Source organism: Vespula pensylvanica, chromosome 1 (genome assembly GCF_014466175.1).
Source record: "Vespula pensylvanica isolate Volc-1 chromosome 1, ASM1446617v1, whole genome shotgun sequence".
NCBI classification, from domain to species: Eukaryota; Metazoa; Arthropoda; class Insecta; order Hymenoptera; family Vespidae; genus Vespula; species Vespula pensylvanica.
Genome location: NC_057685.1, coordinates 11468005 through 11490220, shown reverse-complemented (window position 1 = coordinate 11490220; position 22216 = coordinate 11468005). Strand labels below are relative to the sequence as shown.

The 22216-nt window shown below is 33.3% G+C and overlaps 1 protein-coding gene across 1 annotated transcript in view; it reads left to right on the top strand.

Moving 5' to 3' along the window:
• The window catches only part of LOC122633657 (tRNA dimethylallyltransferase), a 103684-nt gene that overhangs the window by 17462 nt on the left and 64006 nt on the right, over positions 1-22216 (top strand). Inside the window, exons 2-3 of the mRNA XM_043821800.1 lie at positions 13350-13487; positions 14214-14566. Coding sequence (XP_043677735.1) covers positions 13350-13487; positions 14214-14566 — 491 coding nt within the window. The remainder of the gene's footprint in view (positions 1-13349; positions 13488-14213; positions 14567-22216) is intronic.

Genomic DNA, 22216 nt, shown 5'->3' with positions numbered 1-22216 from the left:
ATGGTATGCGAATTTTAATAATCTTGTAAGATAATTGAACGAATGATTCATAATTGTCTTTATTAATTTATTCCTTCGAGACGACGAAACACGAGCCTCGTGCGAGCAATTTAAATAAAATTCTTCATGTACGGGTTTCCCACGCTCATCTCGTCTTTTTCATCCTCCGTATTTTCTTTTCGATGAAGATCGATCGAAGAAAAGATCCGGTATGAGAAGATTTTCTTTCGATATTCTTTCACTTTCTTTTATTTTTAAGCACGTCGTAAACAAGTATAAACGGACGATTCGATTGGCATGAATTATCATTCGTAATGAAATACGATCGGGATTTCTTCTTCATACTCATTGGAAGTTTCGTCGATTCGATTCTCGAGCTACTCCGTGGTTAGCTTCGCAAATATGACCTAACGACGATTAATATTCATGTATTTAAGTACATACACATATGTACACACATCTTAGAGATGAACGACATTCGTGTTGAATCACTCGTACGATGACTCAATTCTAACGATGACAGTTGAATTTTTCTACATAGTGAGCGAGTGTCACGAGGTATGATTTAAAAATTTAATCTTTTTTTTCTTCTTTCTTTCATTCCTCCTTTTTTTCTTTCTTTTTTTATATTTAAATATTATTCGGAAGTTCTCTGTTCCTTGACGATGCTATCAAGATATTTCTATTTTTGTTTTGATTTAACAAAGATATATATTTTTCTGAGAAACTACTAATGTTGAAAATAAGTCATCGTTTTTCTCGTTAATATGCGATGATTCGTCTTAGTTTCGCGAATAGTTTAATAGAAGGAAGCACATGATGATATCGTGGTTTTGTTGACGTCGATAGTTTCGTCTTTGACATTTAACCGCTTGGGTGGGCTAGTAGAGATCGTTTCGTAGTCGTGAATAATTCTTACAATTATCTTTCTTTTTATTCTTGCATATATTTCGATTGATCGTATATTTAAGTGTACGTGTGGCGTGTGATAATAAAAGGACATCTTTGTTAAAAAAAATGTTAAAATTTTCTTTGTACTTTATATAATATAATAACAAAAATTAATCGATTAACAATCTACTAGATTTAGCTATTTATAACTGTTTATTACAAGATAAAACATTTCACAACATTTTATTTCCTATTTTGACATTTATTGATCCTTTTAGCAATCAAAGCTGCTCACAAAGTACAAATTTTACGAGCATTGAGCAAAGATAAAAAAATTTGTCACCTGATTGGAGAGTACGAATCGAGTTGTGATCGTATACCAGTTCGTGAAGCAAGTAAAAAGAAAGGTGGAAAGAAGTCGGACGGCATTACACAACGAACGAGTGTTAGGAGGGCCCGTCAAGGAGAACGGCGTTCGATGATAACCTTCTTCTGAAGTTTTAATTATGCTGATAGAATGCATGCCTACTACTATTACTATTACCATTACTATCGTTTATGCAAACGTTACTATGTATGATCGATTTGTCACGGTTTTCTATACTATATTATTCGATACAAAGTATTTATACGAACTCCTTTTCAACCGATTCCATTAACGAATAGTATCTCTCTAAAGATCCAAATACATTTTCGAGTTATCACATTTAAAGATCAGAAAATTTTCAATGTATCTAACGTGACATGCATGTTACGAGATATTTCGAACGAGCGGCTTTCTCTTTGCGAGTGTTACTTCGGTTATCAGTGTCATTAGTATGAATGAAAGCATAGGTAAAGAAATAAATAAATAAAAAAAAAAAAAAGAAAGAAGAAAGAAAAAAGGATGTCATTTGCTCCCGCTAAATAATTTTTCGTACCGATAGGCGGATGTTGAAACAAAAACTTGACGACACTTTTTCAAATAGAAACCTTTGGTTTGCTTCCAAACGCCATCACGTGGCATCGTGGTCACCAATGAGGGCTTTTTGTTCCGTCACATTTTATATACATAGTAAACGGGAATTCTTAATGAGCCGTGCCAACGAAATTGATTGCTACACGAGGTTACCCACACGAGAAGCGATAAAACGAACGCGAATTCGTTTCTCATTTGATGGTGGTCTCGCGATTGGCTGATCTATAGGAGTTGATCCGATCCAATTAATGATTCGGTTAATTAGCTTTCACGGCTTTCACGGCATTGAACGTTGTTCGAACGATTGCTCGGTTTTATCAATGAATCCTGTATCTTTCCTTCTCTCTCTCTCTCTCTCTCTTTTCTCTGTCCTACACACATCACATATATATTACGTACACGTTCGATTTTCAAAATACTGGCTTTCTTTCGCTTTGACACGAGACGAAAATCAATAATCGCTTGGCACAATCGACCTTTCACCTTCTCCCTCTCATCATAAATTTAATATCGGTAATCTTCTCTACTCTTTAGTTAAAATTGATTGAAAGTGTCGGCAGCTTCCAAAAATTCCGAACGTTATCTTAATTTCCAAGAATTCGAGAACATGGTTTTGTACGTTTGGGAAGTACGTTTTGATCTTTTAAATTGATTTCGTGCATTAATGTGAACGTTCGATTTATCTATCTAACTTTTAGTAAAATCGAAAAATTTTATTTATTAGGAAGGATTTAAAAGGAAGGTAGATTTCGTTCTTTTTGTCGTTGGACGATTATCTATGATACAATGAGATTTCAACGAGTCCTCGTACGGTCGTCGTTAATCGAAAAAATTATTATATATCTAATAAAAAAAGAAAAGAAACTGGCCATCATTAAGACGCAAACCCTCGAATAATATTTTTTTGATAGGACGGAACTCGTCTTCTTCTTCATGAGTAATAAACGCAAAACACGTTTCACTTTCGCAGTAATTAGTATCGATTTAACGTCGCTAATGATTTGTTTTCTCTTTCTCAGTTTCTCTCATTGTCCATATTATCTATCAATTATAGAGGAAAACAAAAAAAAGGTATTTTCTCTTGTAACGAAATAATCTCAAACATATAAAAAAAGAAAAAGAAAAAAAAATCAAAAACAAAAAGAAATAAAAAATTGTATCGTCACATTTCATCGTCCTCGGACGTACAAGAAAACTCAAGGATTAACAAAATCACATGAATTTATACAATCTAATTACGTTTTATACGATTTCAATAAGGTATAATTAAATAAGAGATAATATAAAAATTGCGTGTTGGAAGTTCATCTAAAGAGATAACTACTCTATACAATGTAGCATTGTAATGGAATATCATATCTATGCATTGAAATGATTGCTCCTTTTTTTTTCTCCATTTTTTTTTCATACTTTGATGAATATCGACAGTGATCGCCTTCTTCCGGCATACTCGAATCGCACGCAATGAGAGTCGATAGAAATCTCTCGAGGACTCTCTTCATAGATCCTTTGTCCCGATTCTTCGTAACATTTCAAAGCACCCTTCTGGAAGCAGTGCATCTTATCTCTTACCCATCGCTTATCGGATCGCATTACTCTGGCAAGTGAAACACTAATTCGTTCTTTTCTTTTCCGAATCACGTTTAAAATTCTCATCTCGATTCCGACGTTTAGTTTCTTATTAATAGGATAGTACAAATATAACATAACAACAACAACAACAACAACAATAATGATAATAATAACGATGAGAAATCGTACGATTTGGCAAATCTCGAATTTTTACAAAACGGAAAAGTGAATGAGAAAGAAAGAGAATTATAGGTATATATGTGTAACTTTTCTTATCGTTTCTTTCAAAGGAAAATTACGAGGAAACTTTTTTCGCAACGTATAATATATTTATATGTGTGTGTACGTACTTCGTTGTTAAGAAGAAATACATAGAAGTAGAAGTATGAAGAGAAAAAAAAGAGAAAGAAGAAGAAGAGAGAAAGAGAGAAAGAGGAGGAGGAGGAGGAGTAGGAGTAGGAGAAGGAGGAGGAGGAGGAGGAGGAGGAGGAGGACCGGTTCTTCGAGTTGATAAGAGGATGACGTGAGAAACTCGAATACGATACGACGTGGGGATGCGATTCTACCAGCGGATAAAGCGAGACGGGTAATCAACGGCGGGAAAAGGAAGGATAATCGTGATGAGCGTATACTTGAGAAAGAAGGAATGATCGTTTGTATGCACCATCCCGTTCCTGGACCAGTTTTCGTAAACGCAGGTACCCCAAAACGATAGAGACCGAAGCCACCAAGTTAGGTGGAATACTTTAAAAGAAGGTATCCACCTTTTCTCTTTAAAGGATCTTTGTACTAACGTATCATGGATTAATTTGTTTCTTTGTCCGTAAGTTTCCGCGCTAGATACTGTTCCATATAATTCTTCTTGTTTTCGAGATGCACGAATTCGAATTCGATTTCGAGATTTCGAATAACTTTGACCGGTCGTTCAGATAATCTTCTTTTTGTAGATATTCTCGTTGTTCCTCTATGTTTAAGGATCTTCGGAGTAAAATGGGAGTAAATTTTAAGAAATAAAAGTACGATGAATTGTTGATACGAAGATTATTATTTAAAATGAAATTCGAACGAGTGTGAGTTAAATTAGAAAAGAAAAAAAAGAAAAAGTAAAATGATTTTTAAAAATGAAATGAATTACAAATGAATGATTTTGTAAAGTTTCCACGATATATACATACATACATACATACATACATACATACATATATATATATATATATATATATATATATATATATATATATATATATAATTCTTTATCTTTACTTCTTTATGGCAAATTAATTTATATGATTTTGTAAATTTTATTGCGAATTAAAGGAGATTAAGTATAACATTTTAACGAAGAACTTGTTTATAATGACGAAAAAAGAAAAAAATGAACACTTGGTGAACTACCTTTATCTTTATCTTTATTTCACGAGGAAACTTTGTATCGTGGCAGTAAGATACGAATTCCCGTGGCTGTGAATAATTACTTTAACGATCTCTCACTTTACTAGCTTATCTTTTAGATTTATCGTAGACGCACGCCATCCGTGCGATCGTCTCACCGCATTTATGATCAGCTTTGCGTTTCCGTTTTCTCTTGGTGGTCGATCGATCTTTCGCGATGATGATCCCTGATCGACTTGATGTCTTCTTCTTTCTTCCATCTTTTCTTTTTTTTTCTTTTTCTTTTTTTTTTCTTCTTTTTGTCCCGTGGCTAAAGTACTTTGGAAAACGTACCGACAAAGGAAAGTCCGCATCATCGAGGACCTTCAACAGGCTTTCCAAGGAGGTCCCCGAAATCTTTTCGTTATTTGCTCTGCAAGCTGGTTTTAAGAGTTTTTCGGTGCTCTTCACGGAAGGCCTTCTTTCTTTTCTCCATCATCTCTTCGAGCGTCATTTCTTTATTCAATTTCTTTCGACGAACGAAAAAGGAATCGCCTGACGTGCGCAAAATTAAAAATTTAGGAGAAGTTTGGTTTCTTATAAAAATCAAAAGGAGTAATATAAACATGTATTTAACTACACATACATTTTTTCGAATACATTTTATTAGCTACTTTTTTTAGATACTTTTTTTTTTATAAATTCATTAGATATATGTAAGCAATATATGTTCCATGTTAGATCGTGTACACACACACGTAACATTTATAAATGTTTTAATATTCACGTACATGCGTGTTCTATTTCTTTCTTTTTATATAATCCCAAACCGTCGACTGTGCTTAAGTTTTTGGCCAAACATATTCCATATAAGATTTTACGATAGAACTGAAAGAAAAGAGAAAAGCATCTGAACACATCGAAAGTCTCTGGAGAACGAATTCGCAAGTCTCATAAATCGTTCTATCTTTCTTTCTTCCTTTTTTTTTCGCGTGTTAGATTACCATTTCGAGTTTGATATAGCATAACGCGCTTTCGATGAATATTAAAATCTAAAACGGTAACGGGACTTTTAAAGATTCGATAGAAAGGAGCAGTCGGCTTTCCTTTTGGTTTATCGTTGCTCCGGAAATCGCAAGAGACACTTTGCAAGGCGTTCTTCGCAACGACGCCAACGTCCTGCGCGAGCTCGTTCGTCCAAATGTCCTGCGTTATTCGTGCCTAACATACTTAAACCGACGTTTCCTGATACGAGCTATCCGACCGTAAGCGTCTAACCAATTCTAATATGCCTTAGCACCGATGAGCCTTCTCTACGCGTAGCTATGCGAACTAAGTTTTCTACTGATTAAGTATTCAACGTGAATTTTTTTGGCTAATTTATTAGACTCCCCCGTCCCTCGCCCTTCTCCTCTTTCCTTTTCTTCCGTCCTCTCCTCTCTACTTCTTCTCTCTCCTTGTCAGCTTGAACCTCTCGCTCGTTCCGACTTTTGCCGGTTGAAACCGAAATGGTAAGCCGAATTTGGCAACTTTGTTCCGAGACTTGAACACTTCTAAATTCGACTTAATTTAACTGCCTAGGTTCGAATCGATATTTCGATTCAAAACGTCTTGTCAGCTTAACCTCGTACGATCGGACGTTCGCCGAATGAAACCGAAATGGAAACCCAAATTTGGCAAGTTTCTGCTGAGATTCGAACATCGTTTCTTAATTCGATTAAATTTAACTGGCGAGATTTTTTAAAACGATATTACGATTGAAATCGAACTGTCGATCGATTTTCGAAGATTATTTTTCTATCGCGTAATAAATATAAAATTTTCAATCTTTCTGAACGTACTTTCGTGGATTTCGCGTTTGACATGTTAAAAGAAAGAAGTCGAGGGATTTATCGCTTCTTCACGAGAGATAAAAGCTTTCGGTTTCTAAGAAACAGACACTTAACTTCCTTTATCGTCCGGTTTACTGTTACCTCTAATCAGAAGGAGCTCACCGAGTTGGAACGCTACTTCCAGCAGAAACGTTCCTTTAAAATCTCTGCATCTTGCTGGACTGGATGTTACTCGCACTTTCTATTAATCATTTGCTTGATTTATATCTCGTTTATTTTCAGTAAAATTAATTATACTCTTAACATTCTGAAAACAACGATGGAGTTTTTCTAATCGAGCATCTTCCGTTCGATTATCATTCGTTAGTACTAATTGAAGTATTCATAGAAATTTCGTTCTGTATTTTCTTCGTTTCCTTTTCTTTCTTTTTTTTTTTTTTTTTTTTTGTTATTAAATTCTATATTCGACACTCGTATTATCGTTTCGTCGATAATAATTCGTTCGAGCTATGCTCTGCCTAGCGTAATGCCGCTTTGAATGGCACGATGAGGATAATCCTGCTATCATTATAGTAAAGCCTTGAAGGAAAACGATCGGCATCGACGGATGTAACGAATGTCATCCGGACACGGTAACTTGCCAATCGTAATCCATGTTATATCGTATTATGACCGATTAGAAAACATACGACGGAGTTGGTTGCTCGCGTGCGGAGGTCAGACGAGATTAGGTAGGGAGAGAGAAAGAGATTAGAAACTAGAAGTTGTACGATGTTTTCTGACAATACATCGAATCGTATCCAAATATTTTTTTTTTTTTCAATAATGCAACAAAACATCAAAAACGATTAAAAGCGATATATAAATTAACGATAATATATTAATTTGTTTTATTTGCCAGATTAACTTTCCTCATTATATTTCCATTGTACGTGGTCCAATAGAAAGTAAATGATCGAATAAAAATATAGCTTACATCGTATTCTCTCTTTATTTCTTTCTTTCTTCGTAGTCATAAATTTTCATTAATAATTAACCGAACATCATTGTCTTTTCCACGCGAATAAATAAAATAGTACGAATGGAAAGGTTTATAGAGAAGAAGATATTCTCGATTATTTTCGATTTCTACAGATCTATTATTTATTCTTTCTTTGCTTAAAGGCGAGTCGAAACGAGCTGGTAGATAAGAAACGATTATTAAAGTAACGACGCTAAACCACAAGGAGAGTACATTTCGCGTAATTGCCTCACCGATGTGCTGCCGGTGCTTTTGATAATTGCTTCTTCTAACAGTGGGAGGTCTCCCTCGAGTTGTTAGAGTTCCTTTAAGCGTTACAAATAAATCATCGTGCAGGATATTCTAAACGGTGAACTTACCTCCTCTCTGGTGGACCGTTAGAACAGCACGTTTCTCTATTTTGCCTTTGATTGGCTAGCTTGCTTCTCTCTTTTCCTAGTCCTCACTCTCCGTTCTCCTTTTTTTCCTCCTTTCCTCGTCCTCCTCCTCTTCCTCCTCCTCCTCCTTCTTCGTTTTCTTCTCTTGCTTCTCTCTTTCTCTCTTTCTTCACTATTCTAAGGCGACCTTGAGTCTAGGAAACGATTAGAGTCGAGCCTTCCTGCTCACCATCTATTTTTGGTGTCATGAATTAGATCTCTTAGATTCGTTCGTCTCGACTACCATCGTTTGGAATTTGTATTTATTAACGGATTGCCTATGTAATGACGAATCGATGCGGAACGCAAATTATTTATTTCTAATATCAATATAAATAGAAGTAGTAACGGCATCAAATCGGAACAGTAGAGGTTCACCTGCTTTACATTTTCTAGTTTCATTAGGACGATTCTCTATGATTTATGTAGCGTTAGACGGTATAACGAGATAACGATGTATATCGATGCTAATATATTTACAAGCTTTCTCAGGAAAGGACCCGGTGAAAGTCTATACTATAATGTAATACAAATGACTTTGTTAATTAATTACTCTTTCAACAATGATTTCGAGATATTAGCTATAGAAAAATTCTATACGTGCGTCTGTGTATATAATATGTATCGCATATATAATATATATTTATATATAATATTATATACATAATATATAATATATATATATATACATATATATGGTATTTATAATGTATATATATATATATATATATATATATATATATATATATATTGTAACTGAGGTTGTTAAAGGGACATTTAAATTATTATCGATTTAAAAGCATTGGAAATAGAATTTAGGTCGTGGAAGGAAAGCTTTTCGATAGCCGTAAAACGATAATTCGTGAGTAAGAGAACCATGGTTGGAATGGGCATCCTTAAGATGATCGTCACGGAAGAGAGTCGACGACGTTCGCGTGCGTTTGCTCGAACGTTAATATATTAGTTACGGGAGCGATAGTCCACGACGACGACGACAACGACGGATGAACGTGTTAATAAATAACGTTCTTGGAAGATCGGCTTACGGAGTAGCGGAGTCGTAAATCGATGATTAAATAAACTTATGCCATGCTTGAATGCTTTGACACGAATGAGAAAGGCAAGTTCCTCTTTGAGAGGACTGACTTATTTATTGGATTTGCCTATCTCTCTCTCTCTCTCTCTCTCTCTCTCTTTCTCTTTCTTTCTCTTTCTCTTTATTTTTTTTTCTTTCTCTATTTTTCTTTTTAAATTTCTAATCTGCCTTTTCTTAATTTTTTCAAAGACAAAGTTGATTCTAACGAGTCAAGACACGATTAAAATTTCTACAATTTTATCTTAATTAATACTCTTCTCTCGTTATTGCGATAATCAGACGATATCATCAATGTTGCTGATTTATTACGTTACGTTCTTTAATCGATTTATATCGCGCGATCGAACCATTTAAGGGAGTAACGCTTTTGAATTTTGACTTTCACCGATCGAAAGACTTTTTCTTTTCCAGACCAGGGAAAGTTTGGATCGTTTTCACGAGTTTTTTGATCATGATAAGTAACTATGCAAAAATAAATGATATAAATGAAACTGATTCAATATTCATAAGCTTTGATTAAAGAAAAAAAAAAAAAAATAGGTAAATAAAGATAAAGTTATGAGATAAAATAAATCGTAAAGGTATTTGTTCGATTTGAATATTTCGATATAAATACGAAAGATAGGATGAAGATGTTAATTATAGAAACTATAGAAAATTATTACCTACCTGTCACGATAAATTACACATTATATATATGGACCGTTTATTTTGAAAGTGGTGTAAGTCCATTTTTTAAAAATTGAGATATCACATAATTTGTGATTAATTTAGTGTAAACTTTTTATTTATAATTAGTTAATATTTAATATCTTAAAAAATGCCAATACTTTATTCAATTAAAAATTGGCCAATAAAAGAAATTGCGTAGAGATTGATTATTAACCCTCCATTTTTTCGAAATAACAAAAAAATGAACTTTCACCGCTTTCAAAATAAACGGTCAATATATATATATATATATATATATATATATATATATATATATTACCAATAATTACTCGATAATAATCGCAAGTTCGTATAATTAAAAAGATCTCCTGATAAATTCAACGAAATATCAATCGGATAAAGAAATCGATATATTCTTATTAATAATATATAATCGATATTAATTTATATTATTTATATATTATTTATATATATATCATTCGATAACTATTATATATATATATATATATCATTCATAGAGAAACTATCGTTTTTATCCTATCAAAATTTCGTTTCGATGTATAATAGACTAGGAATGACGTCATGATTCGAAACGAATTCCCGGGCATACGCCGATGAGGAGTAGGAGTTTAGCATCGTGGAACGAAGTCGGACTCGTGTAAAGTAAAAGTCAAGGAACGGTTCTATTGTTGGAGATCGCTCGAGATCTTTCAACGTTGAGAGTACGCGCGACCCAGAGAGAATTCGGAGCGAGTGCGAGTCGGCTCTTGCCGCGTTCCGTTAGCCGCGTGAGTGCGCGAATACACACACACACACACACACAAACACGCATACGAGATGAGCCAGCCGGTCATCGTATATACATACATATATACAGTCAGTGGATGGAACAGGTTTCGAGAGAGGCTTTCGCTCCTCTCGCAGAAGATATGCCCTCAATGGTCTCACCGCCATCCTCTCCGATCTTTACCACTTCTTCTATTCATTCACCGTTTTCACCGAACATTTTATGATCGACGATGATCACCAAGAAATTCTCGTCCTCCTGATAGATTTGTCAGAAGCAATATTACGCGTGATATATCGAGTTCGAAAGAGTTTCTATCTCGAAAGTTTCTAATTAATAGATTACGTTTCTTTTTATTTTAGATATATGATCGGTTAGATACATTTTTATTTGCATGAATTATTATATGCATCTGTTCTATATCGACGATAAAAATAATTGACGTAATTGATTCCTTTTAATTAAATGTTAGGAACTTGTCAATTTTTCACAAATGAAAAGTTATTAGTTCTAATCGTACTTCGTTTCTGCATACGACGGATTCCGTCAAAAGGAATATTATGCATTATATGACATTACGTTTCTCTTATAGATATCATTCAAATAAATATAAATATGAATTATTAAATATACTTGCATTAAGTCGATGGTAAAAACTAATGACACATAATCGAATTTTTTCTACTTGCTGTTAGGTAATTGTCAATTTTTAATGAAGGTTACTATTCCTTTTTAATAATACGCGCTCGCGTTCACGATAGATCAGTTAAAAAGGATATTATACATTCTATAATATTACATTTCTTTTTATAATTTTTGTAATTGTTTCATTAAATAAATATTTTCTTGAATTAATTAAATTTATCTATATTATAATCGATCGAATAAAAAGGAATGAAATAATCGAATCCTTTTACTTAATTGTAAACTGTTATCAATTTTTCACGAAAAGTATGTCTTATATATAAGTAAAAATCGTATTTTCATCGGTTGGCAAACATCCTTCGTAAAGAGATCCTGCGGATCGATTTAAGGTTCAATAGCGAACCGGTGGAATGCGGTCTCTCGAGTTCGGCGCGCGTGGAACGAGCCGGTCGCTCGTACTTCTTCTTCTTCTTCTTCTACTTCTTCTTCTTCTTCTTCTTCTTCTTCTTCTTCTTCTTCTTCTTCTTCTTCCTCTTCTTCTTCTTCTTCTTGTGTACCTTCGCGGTAGAAGATAAGAATAACAGACTTATAGGTGACTATGCAAACGGTCGAAATTTCAACGTCGAGAAAAGAAGAATAATTTCGTCTTTTGGGCTCGTTTGGGTTCGTTCGCACGAAATCTTTCTTGTACTTCATTCTAGTGGCAAAACCTATGAAAAAGTACGAAAGATCGAAGCGGAACGAAGGTTGAAGACCGCTTTAGAACGTCGGAAACCTGTTCAAAGATCGAAGACACGGCCGTTCCGGCTACATCTGGCGGCCGGATCGGAACGTTGAAAACCTGTTCCACACCGAGCTATGTCGTGTGTACGTAATGGAATGTTGAGCGTAAAGTCGAAATTCTCGTAATCGGAAACGTTCTTGGATTCTCGTTTATCCGTCTTAGTGGTGCGCATCGAACGTGAACGAACGGAAGAGAAGGAAAGCTCCTCTTTTGCTCTTTCCTTTTTCTTCTTCTTCTTTTTCTTCTATTTCTTCTTCGAAGCATTTATGTTTTGCTTCTGTCGTCTCTATCGAAAATATCCGTTCTTGTATGAAATATCCGTCATGTTTCGAAAATATCCGACTTGATTGACGTTTCGATCCAAACGAAAAAGTGTTTAGAAATTTGGTTCTCTTATTTCGATATGGTACAACGTAATTTTTTTTTCTTGATCTGATCACCTATACCATCGTTAATAAAGAGGATGAATCTACATGAAAAGATAAGTCAAAAATTTTAAGTGACACTTTCTTTTCGAAGATTTATTTCTGGACACCAACATTTATGTGTCATTGAAGATTTATCTAATGATTTATGATTTCCAAATACTAGATACTTAGATACATTGATTAAATTACTTTTAATCGCAACAATAATTTTTTGTTCGGTAATCCTTCTATTTACTGTTACTATGAAAAAATGAAGTCATTTATACAAGGCCGAGTATGTCGAATCATATGTTTACTTACGTACATTCATCCGTCAGAATCCGAACAATATGATCGAGGTCCATCTCATTTTGGATCCAATTGATTCGGTAGGATTTAAAAATATTAATCTTTAATATAACGTTTTAAAGTAGAGTTATTAGACCATGAACATGATCAAACGGATATCGATCAGAAAAAAAGAAAATATAAATACGAGTTTGTTCCCATAAAAAGATCATAATCGTAAACTTTCCATTTAAATGAAACACTTTTCTCATATCTTTTTCATTGATGTCATCTTCGTTTATATTGTGTCGAACTTTATTCTATCGTTATATTCTGGGATTCTTGAAAACTCACAGTGATATTTGAGTTCTCGTTTAATTGGCTGGATTATAGAAACGACCCTAATTCTCATTGAATCACTCATTTACTTTCTTGCACATCGAAGAGACACGCGCATAAACTAATTAATGCAATTTACGCGGTAAATAACGAGGAGAAAACGAGATAGTAGTAGCATATATATTTTTATAACCCATCCATAACTTTTTTTCTTAACCTCTGTCATTATCCTTTCAGTTACGATAATCTAGATTGGATATTAATCCGCAGGTGTATAAGGGTCTAGACATCGTTACAGCCAAGGTGACCAAGGAAGAAAAGCAAATGGCGGTTCATCATATGTTAGACATTGTTGATCCTCTCACCTATTTTTCCGTCACCGACTTCAGGGACATGGTGCTACCGATTGTAATCTATTCTTATATATTTTTCTTTATGTATTGTTTCTTTTTTTTCTTCTTCATTTTTCCTTTTCTTTTCCTGTTCGAGAAAGAAGCAAAGCTTTCGACAATTTTCTTTTTATTATTCATGATTTTTAAAACGATCGCGTGATACAACACATCTTTTTTTTTTGTTCCCTCCACATTATCTATCCCTTCTCCTTCCTCCTGTATGGCATCGTAGATAAGAAAATCCGAACGAAGCCGAATTTTGTCCAAGAATAAGGAAGTAAGAAAGACCTTGATATTTTTTATAATTAAATAGCCATGGTCTTTCATAATAATTTTTATAAAGAAATATAAATTATCCTTCGATTCATAAATATATTATTAATCTTTCGATTTAATTGCGAGTGATATTAAATATGCTGTTTCAATAGCTTATTGGAATAAATTGCATCGTTAAAAGTAAATTCAATTCTGTATAACGATCTTTAATTGAACGATCGCAAAATGTAACTAAGAGGTTCTAATAACACGAGAGCTGCAGTAAAATTAATGATCCGTTAATTACGATATTAATGCAACATTTTATTTATTTACTTATTTATTTTCTCTTTCTTTTCTTTTCTTTTCTTTTCTCACTTAACACGTGATCTTTCTTCCTTTTTTTTTTTTTCGTAATCGTAAATCTCTTTCTCTTTGTCGCCCGTATTAAATCGATTACGATCATTATCTCTTTCGATCGATTTAGATGGACGATTTAATATTGAAGAAGAAGATGCCAATCGTCGTCGGTGGTACGAATTATTACATAGAGTCAGTACTTTGGAAAATACTTATTTCGGACCCGAAGAAAAATTCTCAGGACGAGGAGGATCAAACGAGGATGGTTTTAAGCGATAACGACAACAAAGATAGAGGTGGGAACACACAGGAAACGTTGGAAAAAAGAGAAACGGAAGACGAGTCTTCGCCTTCAAAGAAGATGAAGATCGACGGGTGGACGAGAGAGGAGACGAACGAGGTGCTACATCGTAGATTGGCCGAAATTGATCCGGAAATGGCACAGCGGCTTCATCCTAATAATAGACGGAAGGTTATAAGGTGAGTGACATTTTCGTTCGTCTGCACGTAACATCGTTTCGATCGATATTTTTTTCGAGCGATAGATAAGTAGATATATGTAGTTAAAAAAAAAAAGAAAAAAAAAAGTAAGAGAAGAAAAATTCAAGCTCGTTGTGTGTGTGTGTGTGTACTGGTTGATAAAGAAAAAGATTGTAATCCTCGTTATCTCTTTTCAAAGGTTCTTAAATGGATCAAAAAGTTTAATTTTAACATGATTTTAACTTGATTTCGATAGTCAAGATTACATCTATTGATTATTTCTTAAATTACGTCTTTTTTTCATGTCGGTGGAGTAGAAAAGTCATGTGTCAGAATTTAGAATATCGGTATATGAGAAATACGTGTGCTTGGTGGAATTGATAAAATCTCGTGCCACTTAAGCAGCTTTATTAAATTCGTACTATTTACGTCTCGGCGATGATGACATCTCCGCGAATCGAGTTTCGTTGTAACTCTGTAAATTAATGTACACTTTGTTATGTTAATCTTTGTTCAATGGTCTCTGAAAATAAATCGCGACGAAGTTAGTTTGATTCGATTAGCTTTCACTCCTAACTTCAAATTTTATTGGGAAAAATCTTATTCCTTGTTCGGTCATTATTCTACATCCGATTGAATTCACTCCAAGTAATTTTCATTGTTCATTTTTTTTCACAATTTCGTTACGTGAAAACATTGCTTTTTTATTCGCATATCGTTCGAACTATAAAGTACGTTTTTTTACCTTCGTTGATTTGCCTTTGAGATGATTGAAAACAAAAAGAAAATTGATCTATTTATATATTTATAGCGTAACTCTCTCGCATTTAATGGAATAGATCGGATATTGACCTTGATATAGATAAACAAGGTCTGTGAACTGGCTAATTCCGTGCGCCATTGTTCCACGCAATTGAATAATTAATCGGACGATTACTATTGTGAAAGAAAACTTGTATCCAGTTGAACCGTGCTTATATTAACTGATATCAAAGTCGTTGCGTTTCTATAGACCTTTAAATATTTATGACTTTGAATTGGTTGGACTCAATCGGTCAGGCTGTAATTCGAGTATCAAAATACAGTAAATGAAATTTTAATAATTTTATTCATAAATACATTTGTTAACACATGTTTGCACGTATCTATAATTTAATTTATTATTTTTTATTTAACGGCATGATCTCTTGGCGAAAATTTGTTTTTTAAATACCTCGAACGATGAATTTCTTTTATCTTCTTATCGTTTTCAAATCTATTACAGATTTTGGACGGTAATGATAAAAGAACACGTTATATAATTGTATAGAATTAAGCTAATTAATCTCCAATCAATATAAACATCTCATCTTATTTTTTTGCAAAATTCTATTGCAGTTTCTGTCGAAACTTTTTCGTTTTTCTTTTTTCCCCTTTTCTTCTTCTTTCTTTCTGTTTCTTTTTTCTTTTTTTTTTTTTTGAAGTAAACTTATCTCGAGATATCTATTTAGACGATCGAACTTATAGACGAATTATTAGCAAATATCTGTTATCTCTCGTTGTTCATAGATTAGTATATTTTCACGGTAGATCGAGCAAAGACAAGTTATCGAAAATGATTATTTGCGTCTTTCGAATTAAAAGATTTTTCACGGACGAATAGTTCTCTCTTTCGATATTCACACTTTGAAATGTACATGTTTTCGAAGCATGTACAGTGCAGATGAACATAAACGTCGTTAAAGAGGCGAAAGTCTCTCGTGTAATAGTTTCTCGCACGATCACGCGTAAGATGCACGCTCCTTGATAACGATCGTGCCTTACGATAACGATCGACGACCATGATCGAAGTGTCGAACTTCTCCTTCGTTATACATTCGAAACGGTATAGAAACGAGGTCGATTCTCTTGTTTTCATCTTGGGAAACGTACCAATTTTGCGATTCATCTGCAGGCTAAGTTTCGAATTATACGATACGGAACGCGCGGATTAATTGTAGGCTGTCGGCAGTCGGTAAATATCGCTTTCTTTGTATCTACGTGCTTCATACTCGATATTCGATAAACTCTAGATAGACATAATTGATATATCGCGATAATGTTACGTGTTATTACAATAAAACCTTCCCCGTCGGAAAATAGAGAGCGTATACCTTCGTATGCATATATCTTTCGTAATTGTTTATTTCTACTTTTATATTCATTTTACATCCACGAAATACGATACTTGAATTATTTGCACAGTATATTTTTACGTAATATGCAGATATAATATAACATGTAAATATAATCAAAGTAAAGAATATAAAATAAATATAAAATAAATATAATAAATGTAAAGAAATATAATATAATGTGCAATCGTAATAAGTGTTTTTATTTCGTGTTGATATTTTTAAAACGTGGAAGAATATCCAAAAGAAAAAAACAAAAAGAAGAAAAGAAATTGAAAAGAAAAAGGAAGTTTAATGATAGAAAAAAAAAAAAAAGAAATGATACCGATCATTCGTATCTATTTTATTAGAATAAAAAAATCTTTTAGATTTAAATGAAACATATTTAAAACATTATCATACGTGTGTATACGCTTTCTTTTAAATTGAAATATTAACAAGAGAGCAAATGAAATTAATTTCGTACTCGAAAGGAACTCTCCCAAATTTGATCGATGAAAGTTTGTAAGTAGAATCCATCGTGATGCTCGACATTGACCAATTAGGCCGTCGAAAAGCCGGTTGTTGCATTTCGACGTGGGCCACGCGCTTTCACAATAAGATTTTGTGGGTTTCTTTTCGCAGCTGGCACACAGTTACATGTATAAATTTACGTACACCGATGTAGAACCAACTTATTCTCGCGTTGGAGAATAGAAAAGATGTCGACTCGAAGGAAGGATGGTCAACAGTCTACTAAAATTGGGATAGGTCAGGAAAAGGATCTTTGCGTGTAAACGAGAAAGGACTAGGGCAGCTGCGAACCTTCCTTTTATTAGTATTTCCTTCTTTTTCTTTTTCTATCCTTTTTTCTTTACACACATACATACATACATATACACATGTACGATACATACGACATACTTTTGTCCGACAGATGTATCGAGATCTTTTTCCTTTTACATATTTTATGATTAATGCGAATCATCGTTGTTACTAATTTTAACATTATTTCGATCACTGTCCAATGAAATGTTACAATTTTTGAAAAACTTTTTATCGAAGGTTTTCCACGTTCTATTTTTTAATAGACGAATCTTCTCTCTTTTTTTCTTTTTTTTTTTTTTTTTACGGCACATTGCAATTTTGTAGATGTTGGAATAAACTGCTTCAAATGTTGGAAATACTTTTTGAAATTTTCTACGAATGATATATGGATTATGGAAAATGATTATATCTTAAAAGAATCGGTGTTTATAGTATAATAGATGAGATTAAAAAATCGTGTAGAGGAGTGGTTCTTTTGAAGTGGTGCACTACCAAATGGTGCAATGTCGTGCGTTATATTCGCGTGAGCACGCGATTAATATACTCTTTTGCGTTTTTTTCGTCCTAGATTTGTAAAAAATAATAATTTATTACCACGAGTAGCCAGTTTGCATAAATACCCATTCTCTTTAAAATCTTGGAGAAAGCAGCGAAAGTTTCTTATCTCTTCATATTGTGGAAATTTCGCCAAAGATCCCAACTTTGTGCTTTTTCTCTTTTTATGTTTGTGTTGTTACATATATTATATACTGACACAAACATACACGTGTATAAAAATAATATATTAGTAAATTACATAAATAAATTATTAAATGAATTATTTTATTTAATTTGTAATTTTTATTTTAATATACATTTTATATACTACACGTATTTGTGTGTGTACATATATATGTATATGTATATACGTGTATATATATATACACATAAATATATTCAGATTTAAACCGATCATGTAAGCAGTAAATATCTACCTTCGAGTCAAAGATATTTCTGCGTTGCATTCTGTACGATAAGTCCTAACTGTAGCGAAGTTTTTTTTTGCACGTATCAAACGACGGTAAATTTATCTGTAAACAACAAAATAAATAAGGACTTTACTGCTTAAAATACAAATAGAATATGTACTTTCGAATACGTACTTAGTTTTTTATTTAACAAAGTCGAGTCTCGTGCACGAGCACTCTTGCCGCAAGGTACCCTTTTTTAACGTTTATATATATACATATATACATACATAAATACATACATTCGTACATACATACATACATACGTACATACATACATACATACATACATACATACATACATACATACATACATACATACATACATACATATATATATACACCTATATATGTAAGGAAGGCAATTTCGTTTGTGGTCTGTAAACGGGCGTCGATATACTCAGAAAGAATGAAAAAATACATTAACCGAGTTGCTTTCACCACGATGGAAATGCACGGTCATAACGTTAGCCTCGCCTCGCCCATTTCATAAAAAATAATGCGTTAAAAGATGCGTATTATCAGCAGCAAAACACATGATTTTGGTTGATTCTCAAGACGAAAAATATCTATAGGCTCTTTTATAAAATGACTTTCAAGATCGATCGAATATACAAACGATTAGTTATATATATATATATATATTATTCACATTTAAATCGATCGTACGAGTCAATTTGGTAGACCTTATATATTTATATACTATGCAAGATACATGAGAAAAATTAGGTCTTCAGGTGATTGCTCTAAACTACTAAGCTATCCAGGTTTTTAGGTCAACCTTCTCACGAATACTTAGTTATATATGAAATGGAAGTACTTGCTCCCATACACACCCTCACACATAGACGAGCACTCGTGCGCGCGCGCATGTATATTTTTAAATGTCATTTTATATATAATAAATTCAATATTAACAAACTTTTTTCTTAATTTTGATGAAAACGTTTAAATTGCTTTATGATAAAATAACTCATCCTTGAAAGTTAGAAACTCATTCAGCGGACAGAACCTTTTCATAGATCTAATATTATAGTCATTCTTCTTTCCATCGCGTGATTTCAGTATTTAAGAAATCAAATTGATCGATTGCATGCGGCAGAGAGCATAGAAAATTAAGGAAGTTTATTTAATAGTTATGTAAATCGTGGAGGTGGGTGGATGTGGGATTGAGGGAAGGGAGGAGTAGAAAAATTTGGAATAATTACGTTTTATTGCTTTTTACCTCAGATAGTTTAGTTAAATTATTTTACTACATTTACATGTAGAGATATAAAGAAACATAATATAAAAAGACTATAGATATCAAATATAGTTGCTAGTATCAATATTTGTTAATTTTCTTGTCGTGCGGCGAAGCCATTCGTAAGGCACAAGAAAGAAAGAAAAAAAGAAAAAAAGAAAGAAAAAAAGAAAGAAAGAAAGAAAGAAAGAAGGAGGCTTCTTATTCGGAGTTTTGCTTTGTCGTCCCTTCGACCTCGAAGGTAACGAACATATTACTACTACAACCACATCGACAACGATAAAGGAGATTAAGAAGACGAACGAGGGGTTCACTTGGGTTATGTGTATACAACGCGTCTCCTACTTTTCTTCTCTCCGGCCTCTTCGTGTTTCACTACTCTTTCATAGTATCGTACGTGAGCCACGTGGAGGTCGAATATTGGTATCAGTAACGTGTCACGACTTCCTGGCGCCTCAGGGGCGTGTCCTTCCGGAAACGCTACTCTCCTTGTGTTTTGATAATCGCTTGATGAATTTCGTCGACTCGTATAGTATATGTATGTCATATATATCTAAGACATTAGAATGGCACGATTAAAATATCCGATCGAGCGAAATAAGATTTCTGTCTTTATTCTAAGCAATTTCCGATGATTGTTTCAATGATTTTGCATTGTTTCATGGTATATGTTATATACGTATACCATTTATGTTAGAATAATATATGCGTGAAGTTTCTTTTATGTCTTATTAATAAGTTGATTTAATATTAAGTAATAATGTTTCTCATGATTCATCTTTATTCGATTTTTAATGAAATTAGATCAAGGTAATTCGATTAATTTGCGATTGGAAAGATAAATATCAATCGGGTTTTTACTTTGAATTTGAGATAATCGATATTATGGTTTACACGATAGTGATTAAAATTCAGATTTAGAATGGATATAATATAGAAGGTGCTAGGATAAAGGGGGAAAGAAAAAACGAAACAAATGTCTGATCTCTGTGATATCGGTGGTAGAGTTTTCACTATTTAGATAACTATTAAATCGTAGTGAAACGAACACGAAGTCAAGCAAAATGAATGGTGTACACTCGCCATGATTATAGCTCAATAAATCTTAGAAACTCGTGGAATGTAGGATATTTATGTCTTCTCTTATGTCGAAAAACGATGACTAGTAGAAATTCTCTCTATCTTTCAACATACTTGTAGTAAAATCGTGTCATAAAGTCATTTCAATAAGCGAGATAAATTATTTATATAAACGAATGAAACATACCTTTCATTTTAATTATTTCTTTTTAAAGTTCATATCTATTTATTGTTCTTAATATAGTTCAGAAATATTTAAGACATATGAAAATTTCTAATTCGTTTAGCTGAGATTATTTTATCGGTTATCTTAAAAGCGGTAACTTCAAAGTGAAAACGTACGTGTAACGCTAATATCCATTTAGATTCGACATTTAATAGTTCCTCGTTTATGGCTTCGGCAGCTTAATAATGATTGTTCGAAATGAAGAAGCGAGACATGAAGACGTCTTCTTCATCGATAGATAAGCTCAATCGATGCAGCCAACGATCATTATTATTTACTGTTTTGATTAATCGAATCGATTAAAAAAAAAAAAAAAAAAATATTCCTAGATGATTTCCACTGTAAATCACATTATCTTCGTTTTCGAAGATAAATTCGATGGATAGGTAGATTTTAATTTTGAAATAAACGACGAACTCGTGGCTCGACAGAGCAGTCGGTCAAGAATAAAAGGGTTTTCAAAAAATTAGAGAGATCGTAAATCATCGAACTTATAGTCAGTGACAGGTGTGTTACCTAAGTCTATCTTTTATTATCCTCGCTCATTTTCCATGTTGTCTGATTCTTACATCATAATCCTTCTCAATTTCCCATTGAATTCCATCATTGATTTATAGTAATTTCCATAGCTTTCTACAAATACGTATTCGTGCGTGCGTTATGGCTCTTAATCAAATGTAATTTCCAATTTTACGATCATTTTCTGATAGAAACACTTTTATGGATCCTGATGTAATAATAAATCAGTATCACTTAAATGAGTTTAGCGGTTCATAATGAATTTACTTACCACCGACTGATTGGCGTTTAGACGATTCGTTGCGCTCGTTAACCTCTGTTCATAAAATTATTATCTCTGTAAACAGTGTCATAACGTTATTTTTCAAGATTTACTCGTCGATATCATGGATAAACGTGTGGATCCATCTGGCAGATCACTTTTTCGATTTACGATCGATCATTTAGAGAAAAAAGATCGGAAAAGGCGCGAGTAGCCTTTGACGATATATACTAATTTAACTGAATCAGTACTCGAGATAAGCTAAGACACGAGTAATGATTTATAACTGTTCCTAAACAAATTATGTAGATCGCGATATTTGATTAGCACTGTATTGACACGACTGAGGTACA